Consider the following 17,620-nt stretch of genomic DNA (forward strand, 5'->3'; position numbering starts at 1 on the left):
GGGGCGGGGCGGGTTGTTGCCGGAAACTAACCCCGGTCTGTGACGCCCGGAAGTGGAGCAACTACCGCTGTGCCTCTGGCCGCTGCTGTGGCGTCTTTTGTCTGCAGGCCCCAGGCGATCTGCTGAGATGGCGGGCACAGGTGCACCTGCAGCCGCGATCTCCACCCTGACTCCGCCTCTGGAGCAGCTCCGGCTTTTAGCCGGGGAGCTGCGGTTGCTCTTGCCCGGAGTGCGGGGTGAGCGGACGCTGTTGGGCCGGGCGACCGCAGGGGCAGCCTTGGGTCGGGAAGAGGGCAAGCTGTGCGGTGGGGACCCGGGCGGAGGAGGTGGGGGGCCGGAGGTGTCTCCGCTCACCTCTGCTTTTCTTTTGCCACCTGGCGGCCCACGCGCCGCGCACACCCAGTCGGCGAAGCCCGGGAGACCACCAAGGAGTTCAATCGGAAGACGTTTTGGAGAAGACTCAGTGAGTGCCTCTCCTGTCGTCTCCCAGCGTCCCAACCCCTCCCCCCCGCCGCTCTCCCCTGCCCCGCCGCATCCTCTCTGCGGGGGTACCTCACCATATACCCTCAGAGGTTGAAATATAAAACCTTGATTTTTGGAGGTGTTCTCTCTGCGTCTCAGGGTGTAGAGAGAACGCGTTATCTTTAAAGTCCGTGCAGCAGCTGCAGCCTTATCCTTTGGGCACTAACATATTGCCTCCTGCTTCCTCCGTTGTCACTCCCCCTCCCCCTCCAGATGAGGCAGCTGTGAAAGTGTCCAGGGAAGCCACGACTATGACCGAAGTCTTCTCTAGACTTCCACTGCCACTGCCGTCCTCACAGGTGGGCTTTACTTTCCTGGAATCCTCGCGCTGCCTTGTTATTCCTCAGGAATCCTCCCATTTTCTTTCCACCTTTTACACTCAAGCCAGGGGATTTATTCTCCTCTGTCATAGATAAGACTGCAGTTCTCACCCCACAGGATGGTTGTGAAGACGACATTGCCAAGTGCAGTACTTGGCATGGAGTAGGCAGGTCATCTAAATAGTATTGGTTCATTTTGAAGTGCATCCTGGTTATTTCCTTTCTGATAATTTTTTTTTCAAGCACTTGCAGTTTGTTTTCACATATATGATCCCCATCTGATGGATGAGTAAGCGGGCTCACAGGCTCAGGTTAAGGTAATAAGCAGTGGAATTAGACTTTAAATTAGGATCCATCTGATGTCGGAACTACACCTTTTTTGTTATATTGCATAATACCCTTTTTACATTGAATTATTCTTTATATTTAACCAGTAACAATTATACAGTATAAAATTCAAAAGATATCAAAGTTAAGTGTGCTAAAAAGTTTGTCTCTCCTCCACAGTTCCTTTTGATTATTCATATCCTAAGCATATGCACATTTATGTGTATATGCCTGCTTCTTTTCACACAAATGATAGGATACCATATACACTTTTCTGAACCTTCTTTTTGAAAAAAATGAGCAATATAGCTTGCAAATTGATTCTCAGCAGCACATATAAAGTTCATTTCTTTGTAATGGCTACATGGTATTCAGTAGAGTACATGTGCCTGTAATTTATTTAACCAGCACTCTATGTGAATATTTAAGCTGTTTCCAACTTGTAGCTGTTATAAACAGTGCTGTGGTAAATTGCCTAATACAATATTTGAGTATGTGTGTAAAAAAAAATCCAGGGAGTGTAATTGCTAGAACAAAGAATTTACATTTTTAATAACCCTTTATTATAAAACGAATGAAAATAAACATGTTGACTGTGATCAGGTATGCCCTATGCCCAGTTTTTCTAGAGCGAGGTATACTTAATTTGGGATAAGTTTATTTAAAAATGGCATACTCATTGCCTTATTTGATTTTCATAGTCAATAGTTTCATTCTCTTTTTCAGTCTATACATCCAGATGTTTTGAAATGAAAAAATATCTTTGCTGCACCTACAATGATAAACTCTCTCCCCCTACATAACTCAGAGATCTGTGATGAGGGAACAAGAGATGAATTGTGTAAAAGCACTTTAAAAGCTTTGCAGGGCTGGCCCAGTGGCTCAGGCGATTAGAGCTCCATGCTCCTAACTCCAAAGGCTGCCGGTTCGATTCCCACATAGGCCAGTGGGCTGTCAACCACAAGGTTGCCAGTTGAATTCCTCGAGTCCTGCAACTAAGATTGAACACGGCACCTTGAGCTGAGCTCCCAGATGGCTCAGTTGGTTGGAGCCCTCTTAACCGCAAGGTTGCCGGTTCGACTCCTGCAAGGGATGGTGGGCTGCGCCCCCTGCAAGTAGCAACAGCAGCTGGACCTGGAGCTGAGCTGTGCCCTCCACAACTAAGACTGAAAGGACAACAACTTGACTTGGAAAAAAGTCCTGGAAGTACACACTGTTCCCAAATAAAGTGCTGTTCCCCTTCCCCAATAAAATTTAAAAAAAAAAAAAAAAAGCTTTGCAGAAGAAAGTCAGTATTTTTTTTCGAAGGGAGTAGTAATATTACCTTATTTTTCTTATCTGCCAACTCTTTTCTTTCAGATACACTTAGGACTTGCTCCTAAAATTTACAGTTAGTAAGATACCATGAGGAGGCAGTATAGGACTATTTTTCCATACGTGTTCAGGTCAGTGGTTTCACTCAGATGAAAACTTAGAATTTGGTTTTACTTGAATTATATATATTTGAATCTCATTTGCTTTCTTAGAATCTCAGCATGTTACTCTTATTGATGAATGGTTTTGTTTGTTTTAATTCCAGTTCCACATGAACTGGTATTTTTATAAAATTATGTGTTTGGTTGTTGAAACAATGTCAAATTACCATAAAAGTTTCTAAACACTCTCAATCACTGTACTTATCTATCCCAGACTGGTGACAAACACTTTATGGACTGGCACCAATCTCTAGACCACATTTTACGTAGAACTAGCTTAGAATTGAGTAGCAAAGTGAGGAAAAGGAAGAAAAGAGAATGCCAGTGACTGCTCAATCAAATTGAGCATTGTAGAGTCCATACTAATAATCTTCAGGTATATTGTGATCCTGTTAGACAGAGAGACAAGACACCTGGCTAATGGTCTAAAATAGGATTGGCAAACTTTTTCTGTCTAGGGCCAGATAGTAAATATTTCAGGCTTTGCAGGCCTACTACTCAACTCTGTAGTACAAACACAACTATGGATAATATGTAAATGAAAGAGCGTGTCTATCCCAGTAACACGGTTTACAAAAATTGGCAGTGTACCTGATTGGCCTGTGGGCCGTAGTTTGCCAACTCCTGGTCTAGGATAAGGGGACTGTTTCACAGCAGATAGCAAGAATAAATTTTTTCAGCTGCTTAATGTTTTATTGAGTTATCAGCTCAGCAGCTGGTGTCCAGCTCACTCTTCTATGTTATGAGAATAACACAAGGCCTAACTCGTCATAGGACTTCAGAAAGTGTTTGATGATGCTGTCCAGATGTCTGTTCTCTTTTGTCTGTCTTCCACAGTAGAAGGGTTCACCACATCTAATCCATTTTTTTTCATTCTGAAATTGGTCTATCGCTTCATAGGAAACCCAGAGGTTCTGTGAACAGGTCCGTGCTGCCATCAAGGCAATTATTGCAGTATACTACTCACTGCCCAAGGATCAGGGTAAGCCACTATGTACACCTGAGTGTTTATAAAGTAGTCCTTTGCTAACATGATGGTTTGTGTCTGGAGACTTTTACCTTTTCCTCAGTTTGATCATGTGAGGTAACTTCTCCCACAAAATGCAAAGATACTACGTTGGTGCAAAAGTAATTGCGGTTTAAAAGGTTAAAAATAATTGCAAAAACTGCAATTACTTTTGCACCAACCTAATAATTTTATAATGTAAGTAACTTCCTTCAATAAGTCTTTAGATACAGGTGCTGTGTTCCCATCTCCCCTGCCTTGCCTGACTCTAAGGTTTTAATTGTCATTGGCTCTTACCTCTCTAACCAATTTTAACCACCACAGACATTGGCTGAATCTCAGCCAATACCCAGGCCCGGGCTATCCCCAGTCTCCTTCACCCATGTTACATCACATCGTGTTTCTCAGCTCCCTTATAGGTTAAGTGGCCTCCAGCCCTGCCTGTAGATCCATGCCTTGATTATAATGATGCCAAAATTCTAAATGAATACATGTCTCCTGGATCTTCAGGGTTATCACAAATGGTTTAACCTTTGTGTTTTATGCACAAGTGTCAAGGGACCACTGTCCTTAACGAAATGCTCTCCTGAAAAGATTTTGTTCCAGATCTCTTTTGGAGAACAGCACTCAGGAATGGTGGGAGGAGCAAGAAAATGACATGGGGATATAAGTCAGACCTGCCTTTTGTGTTGGCACTCCAGTTAAAGCATGTGGGTGCATATTACGTCAAGTTCTGTAGTGCTTAGATTCTCAGGAAAGCAGGTGGTGACTTCTGGAAAGAAGACCAGGCTGCTTAGACTTTGGGTTTGGCTATAGGAACCACCCTGAGAAAGCTGGTTCGGAGTGCCACTGTGGACATCGTCGATGGCATGGCTCAGCTCGTGGAAGTGCTTTGCATCCCTCCAGCTCAGAGGTAGTGATGCCACAGTTGGGCTATTAATTAATGGGGTTCCTTGCTTGAAGGAGGGAGAAACTTTATTTCAACAGCGAAGTTACTAGTAACTGAGAATAATGACCAGCAAGAAGGATCTTTTTAGGAGACAGGAACTTAAATCATTAACGTATCTTTATTGATTCCTTTCCTTAGGCCCGAGAACAATGACCTTATTTCCTATAACAGCGTCTGGGTTGCATGCAGGCAGGTGCCTCAGATACCAAGAGGTGGGTAAGAGTGGGTAGTGGGCCACTAATTCTAGTAGCAGACAGACCCCTCATACTAGATTCTTATACATCATTTTGTACCATGCATATACATATTTAACCTATAAAAAGAATTTAGTGGAATATATATGGTTTATTACTAACATCAAAAGGTAAGTATTAATACTTTCTGCCAGTCTTTTTATTTCTCATACTTCTAAATTCTAACTCCCTTTTCCCCTCTGTCTTTTGTTGAACAAATGTGGTTTTTTCTCCTGGTCCTGCCCCAGAAGCAGTGTTATGACACAAAAGCAGTTACAAGGTAGAGCCAGCTAGGCCAAAAGCAGTAGTCGTCCCAGACGACCACGATGAGAAACGCCATGTGACCATTTTACTTCTTCCTGTGGTGAAGGATGAAGAGCTTTTTAGTCCGCTCTTTGGGTACCTAAAAGATACATCAGAAGGGCCAGCCCGGTGGCTCAGGCGGTTAGAGCTCCATGCTCCTAACTCCGAAGGCTGCCGGTTCAATTCCCACCTGGGCCAGTGGACTCTCAACCACAAGGTTGCCAGTTCAACTCCTTGAGTCCCACAAGGGATGGTGGGCTCCGCCCCCTGCAAAAAAAAAAAAAAGATATGTCAGAATTTTACTTTAAACTGCCACTTTTATTGACTGTCCTTGGCACTCCCTTCAAATGGGAACACTCTTGGTTGTCCTTTGCAGACTTAAGAGAATTGTTGGGTTTCTCCTCTAATTGTAGTGCTTATGATTTTTCATTCACAGATAACAAAGCTGCAGCGCTTTTAATGCTGACGAAGAGTGTGGATTTAGTGACGGATGCACATGAAGAAGTGGAGCGGGTAAGAGCACCTCTGTCTTTACTGGTCTTCGGAAGGCCACTCTGTGACCAGTAGATGAGAATTGGTCATAATGAGAAGAGATGTCCTGAGCATTGACCAGACAGATCCTGTCCTCACTCCTGTCTCCCACGTCCCGCCCCGTGCCAGTGTGTGATTTCGTATCATTCCCCTCTGTTCCATTGCTGGACTAGGAGAGCAAGAGGGTTGATGAAGTGATCCAACTCTAGCCATTAGTGAAGTAGCTGGCGGAGGTTTTGGGACAACTCAGACGTGATGCTGAAAGTGCAATAGCCACTTTTTATTATTTGGCATTCACATAAATCATCATATGTCTTAGGCTGTGGAAGAATGTGACCCTTACCATGGGCTCTTGAATGACATTGAGGACAACTCTGACAATCACGGTGATGTGTGGGGGTCTCCAAATAATCAGGACTTGTATTGGTCAGAGGAAGATCAAGAGCTCATGATCCCGTGCCTTGCACTGGTGAGAACATCCAAAGCCTGCCTGAAGGAAATCCAGATCTCAGTGGCAGAGAATGGGAAGAAGGATCAGGTGGCCCAGCTGGATGACATTGTGGATATTTCTGATGAGATCAGCCCTAGGTAAGTGTGAACCCCACTTGAAACATCTGAGCAGCAGCATTCTGATCTCAGCTTGTGCTGCCATCCCAAGGTTTCTTCCCCAGTTTTTTTTTTTTTTTTTTTTTGGTTGAGAGCCCACTGGCCCATGTGGGAATCGAACCGGCAGCCTTCGGAGTTAGGAGCATGGAGCTCCAACCGCCTGCGCCACCCGGCCGGCCCCTCTTCCCCAGTTTTTTATTTTGAAAATTTTCAAACCTACAGGAAAGGTGAAAAAGTATCACAGCAAACAGCCACAAATCCTTCATCTAGATTCACTTAGTGTTCACATTATTTTCTGTATTGTTTTATTTCTCTATAGATAGTTGTGCCATTTTTCCCCCTGAACCATTTGACAGTAAGTTGCAGACATTTTACCCCTAAATATTTCTTATTACGACATCCAAGAAATTGAACATTGAATATAATATTATCTAGTGTTCAGATTTCCCCAGTTGTCTCTAAAATGTCTCATAGCTCCTTTTTTAAAAAAATAAATTCCGGGCTCGTGAAGCTGTCACTGCATTTGGTCATCATCTCTTTAGTTTCTTGCAACTAGAACAGTACTTGTCCTTTTTAGTCTTATTTGACATTGACATTTTTAAAGAATCTAGGTCAATTGTCTTATAGAATAGCCAATCATCTGGATTTAACAATTGTTTTCTCATAATTACAGATTATATTCAGGTTAAACATTTTTTTGGCAAGAATATCACAGTTAAGTGTTTTGTGCTTCTCATTGCGTCATTTTGGGGAGGCGCACGATGTTAGTTTGTCCCATTATTGGTAGTACTAAATTTGATCACTTGGTTAAAGAGGTGCTCACTTTAGTGGCATTGTGTGCATGAACCCCACCTGTATTAGTTATTAAACTGATGGTTTCAGGTCTTCACATTTTTAACTAAATCATGTCCCTTGCGACAGTCCAAGTGGTTTCCCCCTCACCCCGTTTCCTAGTGAAAATGGAGTGTATGTATGTTGAGTAAATACTGTTGAATTGATTCTTTATTGGTTGCCCAATTTAAGGAACTGATAGGCATTCCTGGAGAGTCATTTTCTTACTAGTTACATCCTCAGTTGTGTACTGGAAACCACCTAGCTGAGCTTTGTTTCTTTTTTTGTTAATGGTTATTTTTGCTTTCTATCTGTAGTGTGGATGACTTGGTTCTGAGTATATATCCACCTATGTGCCACCTGACTGTGCGACTCACTGTAAGTACATACATTGGTAGACCTAATTGGTAGAATTTCACTAATTCTATACTAAATACTAAAGTATTTGCTTTAAGCTATACTTAAGCTATCGGGAATGTATTTATTTGTTACACTTGGATGGAAGTACAACAGTAATGTCTTAGTTCTTACATTTGTTTTTGCTTGATGAATATTTGCTGAAGTTGACTTATTCTAATGATTAGCTCTGATAGTACTCTTCCATAACCATTTGGGTGATCATTTAGAAAAACCCAAAGAACTTAGAAAATGCTGCTTTGAAAAGAAATTCTTGGGTGGCCAGTTAGCTCAGTTGGATAGAGCGTGGTGCTGGTAGCACGAAGGTTGCCAGTTCGATCCCTGCATGGGCCAGTGTGAGCTGCTTCCCCCTTAAAAAAAAAAAGAAAAAGAAGAAAAGAAAGTCTTAATTATTGCAGTGCTTTCAGATCCTCTCAACCTAAAGTCATATTTCTAATTCCTACTATAGGCAAAAATAAATGTTCCAGAAACATACTCTGTTCTAATATAAACACATTGTGTGATTTAACCATGGAAGATCAAGCCCTCATTAAAAATCTGATTTTATTGTATTATTTCAAGTCCTGGGTCCTGTACTAGAGAGAGTTCTAATCTCTTATTTTTATAAACTCAAATTCTTCTCTAATGTTATTGAGATGAGAAGTAAAACTGCCAAATGGCTTGTATTCTACAATCAGATGTTTCAGTCCTAATAATATTTGATAAATTAGGTAGTGGAAATTAGATTCATTAAATGTATCTTCACAATGTGCAAACACCTTGAAGTAGAATAGAATCCTTTTGGGCATTAACTTTTTTTATTTGTGTTCACTTTTTAAAAATTGACTTTCTAAGAAATAAATATCTTTGGCAATATGCCTTGTTAATTACCACAAATAAAAATTTTAAATATGTACTATATATTGGTAGCATACATACATCCTCATGTTGTCATTTGATGTTCTTAAAATTCTGTACATAGAAGAGAAACATTAGTTGTTTCTAATATACATTTGAACTATCAGTGATTGAGACAAATTCAGGTTATAGTCCTTTTGCTGTTTTTTTTTAATTTAAAAATATTTTTAAAAACTTACAAAAGTGTTACAGCAACAATATTAATAAAATTTTGCTAAATAGAACAGAATCCATAATCAGGGTGAGCCCTTCCCATAAAAATAAAACTTCTCTGTTTCTTTTCTAGTCTGCAAAACTTGTGTCTGTTTTAAAGAAGGCACTTGAAATTACAAAGTGAGTATGAGGACTTCTCCCCAAATAGCTTTTAAAGAATAAACCTACCCAGCCATTCTCAACTCCCAAACCCCCATTTCAAGCAGTGGGTGTGGTATTTTATTTCAACTACAGTTTTGAAGCAGCTGATTTTCTGCAAAGAAACTTGCCTTTTCTTACTATAGTTTCCTCTGTGCTCCCTGTTGAGGATAGGTTTTTCCCTGACAGTCTAATAAAATTTTTTTTCAGTCTAATAAATTTGACTTGCCTTTTTTCCCATTCCTTTTGCAGAGCGAGTCATGTGACCCCACAGCCAGAAGATAGTTTGATCCCTTTACTCATCAATGCCATTGATCACTGCATGAACAGAATCAAGGAACTTACTCAGAATGAACTTGAGTTATGAATTTTCAGGCTCATTTGTCCTCTCTCCCTTTCTTACTATTACAGCCAGGGTCTGATATCTGCTGTTAAAATGGGGCTAGAATGCTTTTCGGATTGAAAGGGAGGGAGTTCCTGTTGATCAAGAGACATTATTACTAAAGATTATTGGCTAAGCCAGACTGGCAATTATTTATAAACCATATGTATGATATATTTTTCTGTGCTAGATACAAAATACAATAGCATGAGTTTGTGTTCCTGAATCACCTCTCAGAGATTCCTGGGAAAGCTGCCTTAGTCCCCATTTTCAATAAAGTGTGTTGTTTCTTTGTTAAAGATGTTGATAGTCTCAATAAAATGTTAACCTGCCAGTGGTTAAATGAGTACCCTTCCAAAGTTTATCAGCAAGACTAGAACATTGTTTTTATTTGGGTTTGTAGATCTAAAAATCTGATTCTGATCAGAAGTATATTTAGAACAAAACACTTTATTTACAGAAGATGACTCTAAAATCCCTTTTAATACTTGAAAATGTTATATAAATATTCTTATTGATAGGTCCTTCTAAGTATTATTCCGGGTCACTCCACCTCTAAAATTACTTTGTGGTGTTGAGCTCATCTGTTAAGTTTGTTCACTTCATTGAACCAGATTTGTTTTTTTATATATACTTATATTGTTTTCTCTGTTAACATATTACGTGTCCCCAAATATAAATACAAAATTTTTATAAATCAAAAAATTTTAAATGTATAAGAGAGTTATATAGAGTTTATATAATTTTAAGGGCCTCTTCAGTTAATCCTTTTGCAAAACCATCACCACCTAATTATATTTTTGCAGCAGTCTGGAAGATCGTATATGAAAACAAGGTAAACCTGTAGTGATGTATATTTTGGTGACCTGACTTGGGCCTTATGTATGTACTGCAGATCTCCACAACCTCTAGTGTCCTTTTCTTTGTATAGGTGTAATTTATCACATCTGCCCTTCTGATGTTCCTATGCTCTCTTTAGGTAAACTCAGCAACCGCAGCCATTCTTTTGAGCAACTAGTATATACTTGGGGTTGAAATTCCTAAGTGAAGAGTTCTGATTTACCTTTACGAAGTGTCATTCTGTATTTTTAAGAATTATGTCAGTAAGGAAAAGAAACCAAAATCAAACTGAGAAGAGTGCCAAAGCAATAAAAGAATGTAAACAACAACAAAAAATCATAACTTTGTACAAAAGCAATCCGATTCTTTTATTTTTTCTTATAGGGCCTATTTTCTATATACTTAATAATTTTCATAATTCTCTACAAGACCAAATTCATGTCATTAACATCAGACATTAATTGTGGAATACTTAATGAATATAGAACTCTCATAAAAGCTTATCTATAGCTGAATCTAGAAGATCATTCTCTCAGGTACTATGCTGGATATTTTATAACTTTGTTCAATCCTCTTCGATCTTTAAGAATAATGATCAGGGATAGCACTAATCAGTGTAATTTTAGGATTATCTAAAAATTCCATTTTTAGCAAATAATTATCCCACTTCATCAGAAATATAAAAATTATTTAAATGTTAGGTTCTTTTCCTTACCTATGAGTTAATGAATGTGTTAGTTAGCAGTAATATGGCTGTGAAAAATCCTGAACCAGAAAAATATCAACGTACTTATCTGAGTACCTTTTCAAAGGCTTCCTTTTATCAGTCAAGCCCAGTAGTTTTTATTCTAAGACAATTAGTCTTCACAGCTGCTTAAGCTGGGGTGACAAAAATGAATGTCTTTTCTAATGATTTCTGGGAGTCTAGTTTTGTTCTTACTTTTCTGCTCAACCTGAATGGAGATTTCATTTGTCTGATGAGCAGTTTCCCTTTCCAGCACATTTGGTTTTAGATCATAGATTCAAGGGGGTGTTTGAGGCGAGTGATACACTAGAGCTGGTAGTTTAAGCCGCAAGTTCAGGGGCTACCACAGTTACACTTTTGTAGTTGGTTAGGTTCTGGAACATGCTGCAGTCCATCTCCACAATGAGCCGCTGGAGCCCCACCTTTGTCGGCGTGAACCGGAATTGGGTGCACAAGGTACTTCCGGGCCGCACTGAACTTAATCTGAAATAAAGAAAGGCAGGAGCTAGTTCTGTCCCAGGTTCATTCCTTTGCTGGTTCCAGTGACTCTGATCCTTCCCTACTTGAAGAGGTAGACTGTGATGAAATAAACACCTTGCTGTTGAAACAGGATGTTTTAAGGGGATAGAAGACAGGAACCTCCCCATGGTGAGCAATTGCATTGTTGAGAAGAGAAGTCCTATGCTAAGGGCATCCAAGTTGCATCTGTTGTTTCTTTTATCATCTGTGACGTCAGTCTGGTCCTACTCTTTTTTTTTTTTTTTTTAATTTATTGGGGTGACAATTGTTAGTGAAATTACATAGATTTCAGGTGTACAATTCTGTATTACATCATCTATAAATTCCATTGTGTGTTCACCACCCAGAGTCAGTTCTCCTTCCATCACCATATATTTGATCCCTCTTACCCTCATCTCCCTCCCCCCACCTACTCTTGGTAACAGTATTGGGGTATGTTTGGAAAGGCTGTAGTTGTGGAACCCTCACTTTGCTAAATGCAGTTGGTATGGCAGGCGTATTGAGCTGTCAATGTGTCAACAGTTGGTGTTTGTTGCCTTGTGGCCTGCCTATGGACCTTCTTATGGTGACTGAGGGAATGGTGCAGATTTCCTTTGTGGACCTTTGTTCCACAATTGATCCGGGAGACCACAAAAGTCTGGTTAAATATTGGCAGTCCCTCCTCTCAACTTACTGGCAAGAATGACTCATTGAGTTTCATGAGGCTGAGGCAGTGGCTCAATAACCAGACAACCTGTCAGGGACCTCAGGGATGGTAGGAGTAGTCGTCGTGAATGCTAAACTGTATACCGTGTATGAGGTGTGATCAAATAATACGGTGAATGTTTAAATTTAAAAAAAATGTATTATAGTAAAAGACACATTGCCATTAATCTCCCTCAAAATACTCCCCCTCTCTTTGAACACACATATTCCATTGTTCTTGCCACTTTCTGAAGCAGTTCTGTAAGTCCTCTTTCATGAGTGTCTTTAGTTGTGTTGCTGTGGCTGCCTTGATGTCCTCGATTCAAAACAGTTACCTTTCACGGTCATTTTGACTTTGGGGAAGAGCCAGAAGTCGCATAGTGCCGGATTCGGTGAACAAGGTGGATGAGGACACACCGTAATGTTTTTATTTGACAGAAATTGCCATATACCAGAAGCGATGTGTGACAGGGAGCCTTTCCTTTGTGATCACAAAATACAGTGAATGCTGCTGTTGAGTGCCATCCAACAGAAAGGCAGGGATCTTCAGTACAGGAAGCAATGCATTAAACCTTAGTAACAGTGTGTGACAAGTTTCAACTTGTTCAGTGCAGTCAGTGGGGTGTGAGCTACAGTTGAGAGAATAAAGCGGATGATTTACGGCACACTTTAAAACACAATTGATCTGTAAATTGTATTTTAAAGTGTGCCGTAAACCATCCTCCATCATGACAACACTTTGTGTCACACATCACTTCTGGTATAAGGCAATTTCTGTCCAATAAAAAATATAGTGTGTCCTCATCTGCCATATTCACTGGATCTGTCACCTTGGCCTGCTGGCTCTTCCCCAAAGTCAAAATGATTCAGGGCATCGAGGCAGCCATGACAGTGCAATTAAAGACATTCACGAAAGAGGACTTCCAGAACTGCTTCAGAAAGTGGCGAGAACAATGGTATAAGTGTGTTAGAAGTGAGGGGGAGTACTTTGAGGGGTATTAATGGTAATGTGTCTTTTACTGTGATAATTTATTTTTATTTAAACATTCACCGTTTGCTCATACTTCATATTCAATGAAGGATGCAGTGAACATAATCAGAGGAGAGATAATGAAAGAAGATACTTGCAACATCTAACACCAACAAGGGATTAATACCTAGACGATACAGAGAATTCCTATAAATCAACAAGGAAAAAAAGCAGGAACACCGAAAGAAAAGTGGGCAAAGAACTTTGCGGAGGAGGAAATGGACAAGGCTAATAAGCATATGAAGAGTTGCAAATTAAAACAATAATGAGAGATTACCTTATTACTATTAGACTGGAAGAAAGAGAAAGCTGGGTATTGCCAAGAATGGAGGAATAGTAGGAATACAGAAACTGTCGTTTACTGCTGGAGGGAGTACAGTAGTACTCCAGCAGTAAACGACAGTTTCTGTATTCCTACTATTCTATTCTATTTAGCAAAATTCTGCAAACAAATCTGATAGAACCTGGTCAAAACAGGTCATATCCTATGACTCAGCAATTCCATTCGTGGCCATGGAAGTTTCAAATAAGTATATAAGGGGGCATGCGTGGTTATGTTCATTGCCACAGTATTTGTGGCGTCCGAGAGTTGGAGGCACTCTGGGTGCCCATCACTGTGAAGTGAAGCAGAAGGAAGTGGGGGGTGGCACCATGGGGTATTATGTAGCAGAAACAATGGACTTGACATATAAGGATAAATCTTCAAAACAGATCTGAGCTAAAAGTAAGAAAAAGAATATCATTTATGTAAGCTAAAAATACAGGTTCATGAAGCAACAGTACATTTTACACATACTAACCAAAGAGTATGAAGGATACTGGGCATGGGAGTAGGGAATAAGAATAAAAGAATATTTAAATAAACAAAATTCAATATTGTGGTGGGCATTAGTAGGATGCAGCTTTATGAGCCAGCCTACCCTCCCTGTGATATTCCCTAGAACCTAGCCCTAACCCCCTCACCTACATTCACCACCAATACTATTTGCTTGCTCTTCCTGCATTGATCAAACAGGGTCAGCAAACAGGGTCAGATGGATGCTTGAGGAGCACACAGCCTTCCTCACTCCTGTCCGCCTAACCCCAGGAGGAGAGAGGTTCTAATCCCTTACTTCAGAGTGTATTTGCTCTGTCTATGGACATAGCAAAAGGACAGGCATTAATCTTGAGTCCTTGCCTTTCTGACCAGTTGAGATGTGTTGTGGGATTAGAAGCTGCGGTCTCTTACCTGTATCTCCTCTCTCTGTGAATGAGCCCCGTCCCAAGGATGGAGATTATACAATCCTTCATGGTTGCATCTAGGGAGTTATAGATGCTGACTGAGGCCTTAAGAGGTTGATATTGCTCTGCTGCCTCTGGCATCTGTGGGAAGAAGCAAAACTTGGTGCAAAGGCCAAGAGCACAGAGCCACGGTCACTTCTTTGCCTCCTGGGCACCCTCCCCATACCCTCCTCAAGTACTCTCCTACCACTAATATCCTGACCCACATATCACAACTGACTTCTTTACCCCTCTACCTGGTCTTCCTGCATTCACTCTCATCCTTGATCCATCACTGACCATCTCTGATGGTGCCTCTCCTTCACTTAGAGACCTTGGGGGGGTTTCCCATTATGCCTGGAATTGAGCTTCAGTTGGCATTCAGAGCCCTTGTGGTCTGACTCCAAACACCTCTCCAACTTCATCTATCCTTCCCTTGAACAAACAACATTCAAGCCACATCAGGTACTTTCCCATCCCCAGCGCACTCCACAGGCTCCCTTCCTTTGGGTCTCTTTGCTCAGTCTTCTGCCTGCCAGGGTCTTCTCCCACCTCTGCACTGAAAGCTTACCCATTTTTCAAGGCCCAGTATAAATGCCACCTCCTCCATGAAGTTTTCCTCAAATCCACCAGATGGAATTGATCCCCTTTACGTCACTTATCCCATAGTGACTTTGTACCTCTATTAAAGCACTTACGTAGATGACCAAATGTTGTCATCTATATACTGCACTTACGTAGATGACCAAATATTGTCATCTATATACTGCACTATAAACTCCTCGAAGGCAAGGACCAAATCGCATTCATTTTGGCCAGGGTAGACATGTGGAAGAGCACTGGACCAAGAGTCGTAAGATTCTAAAATTGTCCCATTTTTATGATCTTGGGCATGTTGTTCTCTGGGACTGTTTCCTCATCTGAATAATGGGGACAGTTCCACCTCACAGGGCTTTTGTATTAAAAGAAATAAAGGAGCTGAAAATACTTTGGCCTATGTATAAAGTGCTAAGTAAACATAGGCTCTTATCTCTATAAGTATGGAGGCAGCAACTGGGAAGACTCCGATTTTAGAAACCTTTACTTACCCAACTAAAGTAGGAGGAATTGAACCCAAGTAGCACATGTAAAAAAAACCATCTCTTTCAAGAAAAGGATCTCTCAACCTAGTATTTTCTGGCAATCCTGCCACACAGTCACCTGCTCTGAAGCTCGAAGGTCTCTGATTCCTTCTGAAATGGGGACCTGAGTAGTGGCAAATGAGAGCAGTTTGGGGGAAGACAGCTGCTTACCTCGATGACAAGGCATGGTCTACAAATGGCGATGTCTTCCTGAGCAAAGCAGCTGAGGCTGGACTTGGAGTGTGTTGCCATGACAGTGAGCCTAAGGAAACTGTTCTCAGGTGGGCTTCGCTCAAAATAGGAGGAGGACAGGCTGGTGGTGATCCTCCTAACTGAAACGTGATGGTGGAGTCAGTGCAAAGGACCGAGTGTGTGTACCCGGAAACAAGCAATAGTTACACACACCCTGCACAGTCGTTGGGACCTCACTGAAGCCAGAAAGATGAGGCCCCAGTATCAGTATTTTCAAAATTCCCAGGTGATTCAGTGTGCAGTGAAGGTTGAGAACTACTACTCTAACATGACCCCTTCCGTTCCATTCTGCCAAAAGTTCCTTTTCCCCCCCAATGAATTTCTGATCACATTGATTCTCTCATTAGAAATTTTCACCAGCTCCTCATTGCCCAAAGAACAAAATTCAAACTGCTTAGCGTGATATACAAGCTCCTGCATGATCTGGCCCCATCAGCTCCCCTACCACTCCTCCCCACCCCTTGGAAAGGAAACATGGTGGAGAGACTGGAGGCAGGGGCGAGGAGTGGTGGTTAGGAGGCTTTTGCAATAATGTAGGCAAGTTCTGTTCCACTGTTCTCTCTTGCCTGCATGTTGGAACCACCCAAGGAATTAAAATTGTTTTTGATGTTAGGCTCCAACCATGGAATTTCTGATTTAATTGGTCTAGGGTGCAGGCTGAGCACCAAACTTCCCTAGGTGATTTGGATTGCAGCAAAGTTTGAAACACCTTTGTTCTGCTCTTGTCCAGGGACTTTCAACCCTAAAATAACAGGGAGCTTTAAAAAAATACCAGTGCCCGGACCCCATTCCAGACCAATTAAATAAGAACTTCTGGGAGGAGGAGCCTGTGCACTTGTTCCTTCTGCCTGGAATGCTCACGACTCACTTTTGTGTCCATCATTGTCCTATTCATCTGTTAAGAACAAGTGCAGTCTGACTTGCTTGGGGGCAGCTTGCTCCAGCCTGGGTGCCATATGCCCTTAGCACTGTACTCTGTTTACCTTATCAAACACTTCGTACCCTGCTGCTATGGTCGTTTACTTATGTTACTGCAATCAGAATTGTGGGTTTTTGTTTAATTTTCTGTGCAAAGCTCAAATATATGTTGAGGGAGAGAGGACCCCAGGGGCTAGAAGCCACCTATTCAGACCTGCAAGGGGAGCCCTATAGCTGCTGTCTGCCCAGGGTGGGAGCTGGGTGTATGGGCTTCTGGTGGGGCCATAGAGTTACCCAGGTTGGCACTGAGTGTGAGAGACAGCTGCTTCTTCCAGAGCTGGGCAGCAAGGATGCCGTTGTAGTACATGGCCTGTACTCCAATTGCCAGCTGCACCTCCTTCTCCTGGTCACTGGGGTTAACCAGGGTCACCGAGAGCTGCATGTCCCCTCCCAGGGGTAGGGAGCCGGGCGTTTCCAAAAACAGGTACAGAGGGTCGGCAGTCTCGAGACTGGGAGGATGGATTTCACCGTCTTTCTCATGTTCCAGTCTCTCTTTCTGGACTCTCTCCAGCACCTCTTTTTCTTGAAGAGATCCTGAAGAATGGGAGAATCAAGGCAGACCTCTTACCCAGCAGGTATAGACCCTTCTAATAAAAGCTCAAGATTAAGATTCATTTACCCACTGCTGCTCAATGCCAAAGTCACAAGAGCTTTGCAAACCTCTAAGGCCATATTTAGCTTAAAAAAAAAAAATCTGTGCTAGAAAGATCTACCTCATATAAAGCGTGTCCCTTCTAAGTCACTCGAGGACAAAGTTCTTTTTCAAGTGCTATGAGTTTGCCCCTTGAACAGTTGAAAGAGCAAGCTTTTGGACAAGTCACACTGTCTCTGAGGACAGTTTGGCAGGGACTTGAATCTTCCTAGGTGAAGGTGTTTGAGTTTATTCCAAGGTCAATGGGGGTCAAGGAATACTCTGGAGCAGGGAAGTAACATAATTATATTTGTGTCTTAGAAAGCTGATCTGGAAACTGAAAGTTGGAAAGGGAATAATGATGGTGACATTGGAGTCAGGGAGTCCAGTTAGGAGGCTGTTGGAACACT

The 17,620-nt window shown here is 41.6% G+C and overlaps 2 protein-coding genes across 2 annotated transcripts in view; one reads left to right on the top strand and one right to left on the bottom strand.

Moving 5' to 3' along the window:
- CCNDBP1 (cyclin D1 binding protein 1) lies at nucleotides 1-11,594 on the top strand. The gene is made up of 11 exons (XM_081048232.1): nucleotides 1-236; nucleotides 404-463; nucleotides 736-821; nucleotides 3,545-3,626; nucleotides 4,467-4,563; nucleotides 4,738-4,811; nucleotides 5,572-5,648; nucleotides 5,986-6,254; nucleotides 7,421-7,481; nucleotides 8,704-8,750; nucleotides 9,021-11,594. The coding sequence occupies exons 1-11, from the start codon at nucleotides 128-130 to the stop codon at nucleotides 9,133-9,135; spliced, it is 1,077 nt and encodes a 358-aa protein (XP_080904358.1). The 5' UTR covers nucleotides 1-127; the 3' UTR covers nucleotides 9,136-11,594.
- EPB42 (erythrocyte membrane protein band 4.2) overlaps nucleotides 10,339-17,620 on the bottom strand; it is an 18,773-nt gene continuing 11,491 nt past the window's right edge. Inside the window, exons 10-13 of the mRNA XM_081048231.1 lie at nucleotides 16,814-17,113; nucleotides 15,521-15,681; nucleotides 14,197-14,330; nucleotides 10,339-11,218 (exon numbers count right to left, since the gene is read on the bottom strand). Coding sequence (XP_080904357.1) covers nucleotides 11,056-11,218; nucleotides 14,197-14,330; nucleotides 15,521-15,681; nucleotides 16,814-17,113 — 758 coding nt within the window. The 3' untranslated portion in view covers nucleotides 10,339-11,055. The remainder of the gene's footprint in view (nucleotides 11,219-14,196; nucleotides 14,331-15,520; nucleotides 15,682-16,813; nucleotides 17,114-17,620) is intronic.

Source organism: Rhinolophus hipposideros (assembly GCF_964194185.1).
Source record: "Rhinolophus hipposideros genome assembly, chromosome: 5".
NCBI classification, from domain to species: Eukaryota; Metazoa; Chordata; class Mammalia; order Chiroptera; family Rhinolophidae; genus Rhinolophus; species Rhinolophus hipposideros.

Coding starts and splice junctions, on each gene's coding strand:
- CCNDBP1 (XM_081048232.1), top strand. CDS start 128: ATGGCGGGCACAGGTGCACCTGCAGCCGCGATCTCCACCCTGACTCCG. Junction 3,627..4,466: donor CTCACTGCCCAAGGATCAGG/GTAAGCCACTAT, acceptor GTTTGGCTATAG/GAACCACCCTGAGAAAGCTG. Junction 8,751..9,020: donor AAGGCACTTGAAATTACAAA/GTGAGTATGAGG, acceptor TTCCTTTTGCAG/AGCGAGTCATGTGACCCCAC.